The 8859-nt window shown below is 43.8% G+C and overlaps 1 protein-coding gene across 1 annotated transcript in view; it reads right to left on the bottom strand.

The window, feature by feature from the left end:
• Positions 1–1632: 1632 nt before the first annotated feature.
• LOC147900578 (ATP-dependent DNA helicase MER3 homolog) overlaps positions 1633–8859 on the bottom strand; it is a 168480-nt gene continuing 161253 nt past the window's right edge. Inside the window, exons 26-30 of the mRNA XM_087377593.1 lie at positions 3051–3306; positions 2910–2950; positions 2474–2736; positions 2073–2263; positions 1633–1885 (exon numbers count right to left, since the gene is read on the bottom strand). Coding sequence (XP_087233719.1) covers positions 1783–1885; positions 2073–2263; positions 2474–2736; positions 2910–2950; positions 3051–3306 — 854 coding nt within the window. The 3' untranslated portion in view covers positions 1633–1782. The remainder of the gene's footprint in view (positions 1886–2072; positions 2264–2473; positions 2737–2909; positions 2951–3050; positions 3307–8859) is intronic.

Raw genomic sequence — 8859 nt, 5'->3', positions numbered from 1 at the left:
TGCGGGACAGTAGGTACTAGACGTGCAAGAGGTACAGAAGGAACACTTTGACGAGGACGAGGAAGGCCAGCACCAGAAGACTTCTTGGGCCTTTCTTCTTCCTTGGGCAATCCCTAGAGAAATGCCCAAAGTCTTGCATATCTGACACTAATCCAGCCTGCCCTCAATCTCAACCGTCTATCTAAAAGAGAGCCATTAGGACACTAGAGCATGATGTGGTCATTATAAATATTAGGGTAAAATAAGATGACCCGAAGTCTGGGAACCCCATCTGATCTTATCGCCTTCGCTAACAGTAGAAGGAAAACCAGAGAGAGGGGGGATCTTTGTAACCAGCCCAAAAGAGTCCGATATGACCTGCTTATCCTCCTCTCTAGGTCAAAATCCAACGTGAAAGGCGTAAGGAAAATCCTCTTGGGACCTAGCACCAAGGGGCTAGCCTTGAGCTCAGAGCTCAGTGGCCTAAAAGAAACCTCGTCCCAATAATCGGACCTGCTAAGCACGAGGTTCGAAGGTAAGGCAACAAGCATCCAGTCCTTAACCTGTGATCTGGAAGGTTAAGACCCATGGATGCGTGCAAAGAGGGTCATGGAGCTCTCGAACTCCACAGCCTTTTGGAGCTGCAGCAACCATCTTTTGAAAATGTGCAGGTTCTCGTGGCCGGTGGTAGTGGTCGAGCATAGGCTGAATGGGAATCCATGAGGGTGAAGTTTTGTCCATCCAAGGAGTAGGAGGAAGGGGAGGCCTGAAGAGGGAGAGGGAGAGAGGCTGAAGGTGGGTTGGGAGAGGCTGATATTGAGAGGAGGGGAGGAGTGGAAGAGGAGGGGGCTGAGAGCGTAGTTACTTGCGGTTAGGCAGTGGGGGAGAAGGATAGGTGAAGCAGCTAGCGGGAGAGGCAGGAAAGAGATGCGGCGGCAGCAAGTGGAAGGGCTGCAAGGAGAAGAGTAGGTGATGTGGCAGTAGGGTGTGGGGAACGGGGGCTGAAGGGGAGGCCAGCAGGGGAAAGGGCTGGCAGCAGAGAGGGAGGGGATGGCAGCAGAAGGGAGAGCTACCAGGGAGGGAGGAGCTGCTTCGTGAAACAGATTACTAATTCATGTTCATCAATATTAAAAAAGCAACCAGTCTGTGCATGTCATCAAAGTGGTCAATCGTCTAATTGATTTGGTTGTTTTCCTCTTCATTATCCAAGCCACGCAACGGTGAGAATTGCATCCCATGAAAGTCCATCCCTTCTTTCCCTGTTCCTAGAGTTTTTGACATGTTGCCTTGCACGCTGTTCTTCCCTGCTGATAAAACAATGGTAATTCATTTGAGTCTTCTTTCAATTCAATTTCCTGTTCTTCCTGATGTGAATGCGGCCGTCAGTTTTCAAAAAGAGACCAACCATTTGACATTTTTGACCTAGCTTGCTGGTTTTATGATGCACCTTTATATATTTTGTTTAGAATTTTAGAAAATTTACGCTTTTAACAAAGTTAAAAAAGGACAAAGTCCATCTTTAAATGGTGTTAATAATCATCAATGAGACAGCCACAGACCTTTGGATCTGAACATGCAGTATATATGCTTCCTTTGAAACTAACTAGTAACATTCACATGTGATTTTCTCCTTCGAAGAAATGAATTGGCTCTTTGGAATATAGTTGAGAGTAAATCTGGCAAAATTACATTTTCTCCAATAAATTGACCTGCGATTGTTGCACTATCAACATCTTACATTTTTTTGAATGAACATTTTGAAAAATCAAGCACATGTTCTGGCACTTAAGCAGCTATCTGAATTTAGAGAAATGAGAAAATACTCTTGCAACCCATGAAGCTTGATATATTATTTTCTCCATCAAAGGAGTTACCAAAAGTTGTCCTTGTCGAAGACTGACTGGATCTGAAACAGACGGTTGGTTAAAGTCTTATCCAAACTAAAAAACTCAATCAATTTTCAGTTTCCACGATCCATGCAAAACCAAAAGAAAGCATATGAAAATACTATTTTGCCAAGTGACCTATCCTCAGACAACTGTTTCTGTAACGGAGATGATTTACAATTGCCACTCAAGGTGGAAATAACTTACAAGGTTGGCATTGAGGCCGGTGTCAATATTTGAACGTCTTCTAGCGGGCCTCCATTATCTGTCACACGGCAGCTGTGAATGCTTTCAGAAAATTGATTTTCTGCCACTGGGTTGGGAGATTTGGTCATTTCTGGAACTAAGAGATTCAACTGGGGGTCACCTTTATGACAAAGGGAATTCAAGTTGGCTGCCTACATAAAACAAACAGCAGCAATGGATATTTTAATGGTGTCTAAGGTAGCGAAAGACTTAGTTTCAATCCTCGCCTGAGTAATTAAAAAAATTCCCCCTGAACTTCTACTTTGATACATTGAAAAAACCAAGCTGAAGTTTTTTCTGAAAATTATTTTCCAATGGTAATTTTATACATTTGACTTTATAAATAACATCCATAGAAATACCAATTCTTCCGGTAGAACTCTTTTTCTTTGATTTTCTTTTTCACTACGAAGTATCGTCTTGTAAAGGCTTTCCTGTTGTAGTGGCATGCCATCAAGGTAGGAAACGGTTGGATTGAAGCATGCCATTGATGGAAGGCTTCTTGACTTTTTCCTAATATGATTGAACACATTGGTCAATGTCACATTATCCTTCAGTGATCCTGGAGTTTCATCTGGCTCTGCCTGTGGCACATCTACTTCATCCACATGGATCTGCAGAGAGTCTGATCATGCAATGGCCATTTTAAATACTTGCTATTGTAAAAATCTGCCCTTTACACTTCATATCTAAGAATGGATCATTACTAACGATCAAGGTTCCCACCACCTTAATTACAAACTAAAAACTAGACTGTCAAGCCAAAACCTACTTTATATAGCCTTGCACTTGTCTTACCTTGACTTTCGCACACATCTGGTAACAGAGTGAAACTTGGCCTGCAGTATGGAGCACAACATTCTATTCAATATCAACATAACAAGCGTTTTCTTGAACTGGAATCCACCATAAATCTTTCATTGTCTTAGAAATGTTTACCCAGAGAAAGATCCAATCGCCCATGGTTTATTCAGCTCCACTGTATTATCAGTATGCTGATTTGGGCACGACTTTTCTCCAAGAACTAGATTTGGAGGCCCAGGGTCTTCCTGTCTACCAGGCTTCAGATTTGGGTTCTCTCTCTCTATTGTGCATAGATGGTTGTCTTCAGTGCATTCATGATCTTTGAACGTCCAGATGCTATTCTGTTTCCCACCTCCTTTGGTTATTAGTTTTGTTGTAATGTCAACCCCAACTGCAACCATGGAACATCAGCTGCACTTCAAGTATGACGAGTATCCAAGATTTCTGAGAACATTCTAATGTACTATAACATCAGGTTGAAAGGGGTTCCAAAATTCAAACTTCTTATCAAAATGTTTAAACAGAGCAAGGAGAAAGCTCTTGGGATCTCCATCCAGTTCCGCCCCACTCAAATCCCTGAACCTTTCTTTATGGCCCCCCTCATTGTCCTTCTACTCACCCCCCCTCTCCCCTTCCTCTCAGCCCCTGCCTCTTGCTGTCCCCCCCCGCCCCCTCTCTCTCAACAACGCAGAAGTACATATGTACACCTATAGCAGTGCATAAACGGAGGGCTTTAGCCTCACTTCGCACCCAATCACACCAGCTGCAAATAGAAACAGGGGGATGGAAAAAGATGCCAAGGGAGAGTAGAATATGCCAACTATGTGATCAAGGTATGGTTGAAACAGAAGAACACATGGTAATGATATGCCCTCACTATGCACACATTAGGGAAGAGTTCAATCACCTCCTTGAGGGACATAACAAACTGGCTGATTTGCTGCATAAAGGGTCACCTTCAGCTTTAGGAACATTTGTGTATAAGCTCTTCAAGCATAGGAATCCACCTGAATCCTAGAAGGTGGTTTCTCTTTCCACCCTCCCATCTTCGGGAGGAGCTTTCATGTACTTGTGATATTGTATTGCTCAGGTCCCATAGGCCGGTTTTGGTCTTCAGAGGACGATAATATATTCTTCTTCTTCTTCTTCTTCTCTCTCTCCCTTCAATGCTGCTTATGACAACCTTACACAACCCAGACGGAATAGACAGGTTAATTTTGTGGCCCTTTTTTGCAGCCTTTCATCAACTTGTCCATAATCTTATATAGTAAAGTATGAACAATCAAACCGCTTTTTCTCTCTCTAGTTTTAGCAACTTGGTAAATTATTGCTTGTGGTCGCATCCTCTTGGCTTATTTGATGAGATGCAGATGGTAGTATACCATACTGTTTGCTGTAGTCCATGATGCTTGTGTGGCTTGGTTGTGTTCACTTGAACGACTCACACAGCAAGGGACAACAAAGCCTTTTTTATGAAGGTCCTCAAATATAAGTAAAATTAGGAGGAGCAAGATCACATAGACAACACTCCCGAACAGAAAGGAAGGAACAGCTTTCTTTCAACAATGTGGGATCATCATTGTGGGGCTCAGTTTGTAACGGGATATCACCTAGATGCACCGGTCTTTCACCAAAGAGTATGAGACGAGAGACCTTTTCAGAAAAACATTAATACCGTTTTGGGTCAACCATGTTTGGTCTCTGTAAACAATGAAAGTAATCACATCACTCCTCCCGCTTCCACTTCCTCCCCCTTGACCCTCTCTCCCTCCCCCTCCGCTCACCATCCTGCCCCAAGACCCCCTCTTGTTCTCTCTGTTTCAACAGTGGGGGAGATATCTTCTCTCTCTCCAGCCACTAACTTATGGCTTGGGGTCCTTTCATAAATGAAGATGCCTCTCCCTCGGGTCGTCTAGCACCTCGGTCCTTGAAGTACCTAGGGCCGGCCTACCCTCACCCTTCTAGATATCTCAATTATTATTCTCCTTATAGGGGTAAGGAAGACGTGGACAGTACAATTGGTAATCAGTGGCAGGGCGAGCTGACTGTTGGGGCCTTCGAGTTCATAACCTCCATTGGAATCTTGAATGTTCATGCACTAGCATATAGATAGCAGAGGGACCCTTTTTTGTGGCAACTCATTGATCTCTTTCCAATATGTGTAGGAACACGAATGGAGAAGAGTTGTGAACACAAGAGAACAAGAAGTGAACACAAGTGAACTCCAACTGAAATGTTCAACCAGATGCAAGTGCTTGGTATATACAGTACAGCACACAAAAACTCTAAAATAGACTATCCTACACCACCATATCATTGTATATATCTCTACAAATCCCCCCTCAATGATATGGCTGAAATGCTCTGAAATGATCTCAGAAGCACTTGCAGTTATATACCTAGATGAATCCAGGAACATTCCCAAACTCATCCTGGTTGCCCAAACTTGCAGTACCTAAAGTACCATGGTTGCACAAATTCACCCACATGTGGATATAGCAACCTTTGGGAGTACAAAAGAAAAAAATGTCATTTTACAACCCCCCTTGACATTGTTTGAATGTCTCGTATCCCCAAGCCATGTCGATGTCGTGTGAAGAGAGGCGCTGATAGGCTTTTAGTGAAGATATCTGCCACATTGTCCTCAATGGAACAATATGTGAGATCAATGAAGCCATCTGTGATACAATCCCGCACGTAATGATAATGATTTTCTATGTGTTTCATGCGAGCATGAAATATAGGATTGCTTCCAATAGGAATGCAACTCTAGCTGCTACAGAAGATCGGAGTTGCGTCACCGTCCTGAGCATGATGCAAGTCATGCAGAACCTTCCTTAACCACATACATTCCATAGTGGCTGAATTTGCAGCTTTGCATTCTGCTTCACTGGAGGAGAGACACACACGGTCTTGCTTCTTACTGAGCCATGAGATGCACGCTGAGCCCAATGAGAAGTAATAGCCGGAAGTAGACCTGCGATCATCGATGTCCCCTGACCAATCTGAGTCGGTGAAGCCACTCAGAGAAATGGCCGTGTGGAGCATAAGTAGATCAAACTGCCCACCAACTGCCTATACAATGTGCCATTAAACTTTTCAGCTGTATCGTGCTTACTTAGCTTGATTCCCCTTTCCAATGGAGTGCCCATAGGCTTACAGTTCTCCATCTTAAATTTCTACAACAACCCCTTCGAATATTTTGTCAGTGACATAGAAATCCCCCCTTGAGTTTGCTAAAATTCAATGCCAAGACAGTAGTGTAAGAGGCCTAAATCTATCATGTCAAAAGTCAGATTGCACTGCTACAATTTGCTGCAAATTACTACCAGTGAGTATGATGTCATCGACATAAAGAACAAGCATGACCAAATCTGATTTTTGTTGCAGAACATATAAATTTGGCTCTGTATGAGTGTTGACAAAACCCTCGGACAGCAAGAACTGATGTATCTGATGATACCATGCACGAGACGCTTGCTTCAGCCCATACAAGGCTTTTCTGAGCTTGCATACCTTGTGTTCTTGTCCCTGAACAACAAAACCCTAGGGCTGATGCACACAGACCTCCTCCTTATGGGCACCGAAGCTCTGGAAGCATGGGATGGCTTTCTGTGTTTAAATGGAGACATTGACGTTCACTGTATAAGAAGGGCTTTCCTCCGACAGTTGGTTGTTCGGCTTGTTTGTTCACTGCTTGTTGCTGTGTGGTTTGTTTTTCTTACGAGAAGCTATTGTCAGCTATGGCGATTGGATGTAAAGCAAGTTATGAAGAGGGACTGGATGATTCTGGGGATTCCATGGATACAAGGAGTGATGAAGAGCGAATGGTAGTCATCTTCATAATCTATCCTGCATACCCCTTGGCAACTAAATGGGCTTTGTACTTCTCAACTGTACCATCTGTATGATATTTTATTTTGTAGATCAATTTGGTGCCAACCACATTCTTGCCAATGGGCGCATCAACCAAGTCCCATGTAGAGTTCTTTTGAATGGATCTAATCTCAGCTTCCATGGCTTTCTACCATGCCGGATTGCCCTGAGCATCCTCAAAGCATTGAGGCTAAGTTTCAGCTTCCATCACTTGGGGAGAGCAAAATTCACTTGCTTCTTAGCATTCTGAATGCCGGCCCTGGTTCTCCCCAATATAGGCTGATCTTTAGCATCTGCAAGTGTCAACCTAGCCCATCTAGGAACTGAATTCTCAGCTGTCCTGCTGGGAATAGCATCTGGAGTAACATCCTTTGCACGGCGCTGATAATGCTTCCAAATATTGGACTGTCCCTCCCCATGAGCTGGCTGCATGATACTTTATTTTGTAGATCCATTTGGTACCAACCACATTCTTGCCAATGGTCGCATCAACCGAGTCCCACGTAGAATTCTTTTGAATGGATCTAATCTCAGCTTCCATGGCTTTCTGCCATGCCGGATTGCCCTGAGCATACTCAAAGCATTGAGGCTCAGTTTCAGCTTCCATCACTTGGGGAGAGCAAAATTCACCTGCTTCTTAGCATTCTGAGTGCCGCCGGCCCTGGTTCTCCCCCATATAGGCTGATCTTTAGCATCTACAAGTGTCAACCTAGCCCATCTAGGAACTCAATTCTCAGCTGTCCCACTGGGAATAGCATCTCGAATTGCATCTGGAGTAACATCCTTTGCACGGCGCTGATAGTGCTTCCAAATATTGGACTGTCCCTCCCCATGAGCTGGCTGCATGATACTTTATTTTGTAGATCCATTTGGTGCCAACCACATTCTTGCCAATGGGCGCATCAACCGAGTCCCACGTAGAATTCTTTTGAATGGATCTAATCTCAGCTTCCATGGCTTTCTGCCATGCTAGATTGCCCTGAGCATCCTCAAAGCATTGAGGCTCAATTTCAGCTTCCATCACTTGGGTCATGAGAGAAAAATTCACCTGCTTCTTAGCATTCTAAGTGCCGGCCCTGGTTCTCCCCAATAGGCTGATCTTTAGCATCTGCAAGTGTCAACCTAGCCCATCTAGGAACTGAAGTCTCAGTTGTCTTGCTGGGAATAGCATCTAGAAGTGCATCTGGAGTAACATCCTTTGCAGGGCACTGATAATGCTTCCAAATATTGGACTGTACCTCCCCATGAGCTGGCTGCATATCTGAAACATTTGAGGATTAAGAACCCTCAACATGTGGCATCCCTGCTAGAGTCTGAGAGGTAGAGGGAACATCAATTGGAGAACCCAAATCAGCATCATCCTCAAACTGAATGATGTCCAGAGGTGTATCATCATATGGAGGAAACTCCTCATTGATGGGCTCTGCAAACAAAACATCCCTAGTTATGATTACTTTCCTTGTGGCTAGATCATAAAGCCTAAAGCCTCAGCTTTCAGTGATATACCCCACAATCTCATTGGCGATCCTTTTCTGGCACTCTGCAACGTAATGACCAGGCTTCTTGCAATAATTGCATCTGCCTTTCTTCACCTTTGCACCTTTATCTGCATTCCTTGCATTTGTGTTTGCATTCCCCTCCTTCCTGGGCTGATAAGCATGGCTCATCTTTTTCTGAAATTTCCCCTTTCCATGAGTGGCAAGTGCTTGCTCACTTTGACTAGAGGAACGGGCTGAACTGGAAGTCCTCCTTTCTTCTTGTAAAAGCAAGCCAACTAACTCCTCAAAACTGAGTGGAGCAACCCTGAGCATAACAGTCAAGCAAGTAACAAACATATCATATGAGGGTGCCAGACTATTGAGGGTGATAGAGACCAATTTCTTGTCTTCTATATCCTCATCAATAGCTGCGAGCTCATCCCAAATGTCAGTAATCTTGGCAATATGAGCTGAAATTTTCTGACCTTCCTGCATTGATAGATCATTGAGCTTATTATTCAAAGCAATGCTTCTTCCTTCATTTTCACATTCCACATACTTTTCACTCTATCCCAAGCTGCCTTTGAAGT

This window comes from Dipteris shenzhenensis, chromosome 7 (genome assembly GCF_047967505.1).
Source record: "Dipteris shenzhenensis isolate YYH24624 ecotype China chromosome 7, Dip_SZ_1.0, whole genome shotgun sequence".
Taxonomy (NCBI): domain Eukaryota; kingdom Viridiplantae; phylum Streptophyta; class Polypodiopsida; order Gleicheniales; family Dipteridaceae; genus Dipteris; species Dipteris shenzhenensis.
The sequence above is the reverse complement of the archived record's forward strand: the minus strand, read 5'-3'. Positions and strand labels throughout refer to the sequence as shown.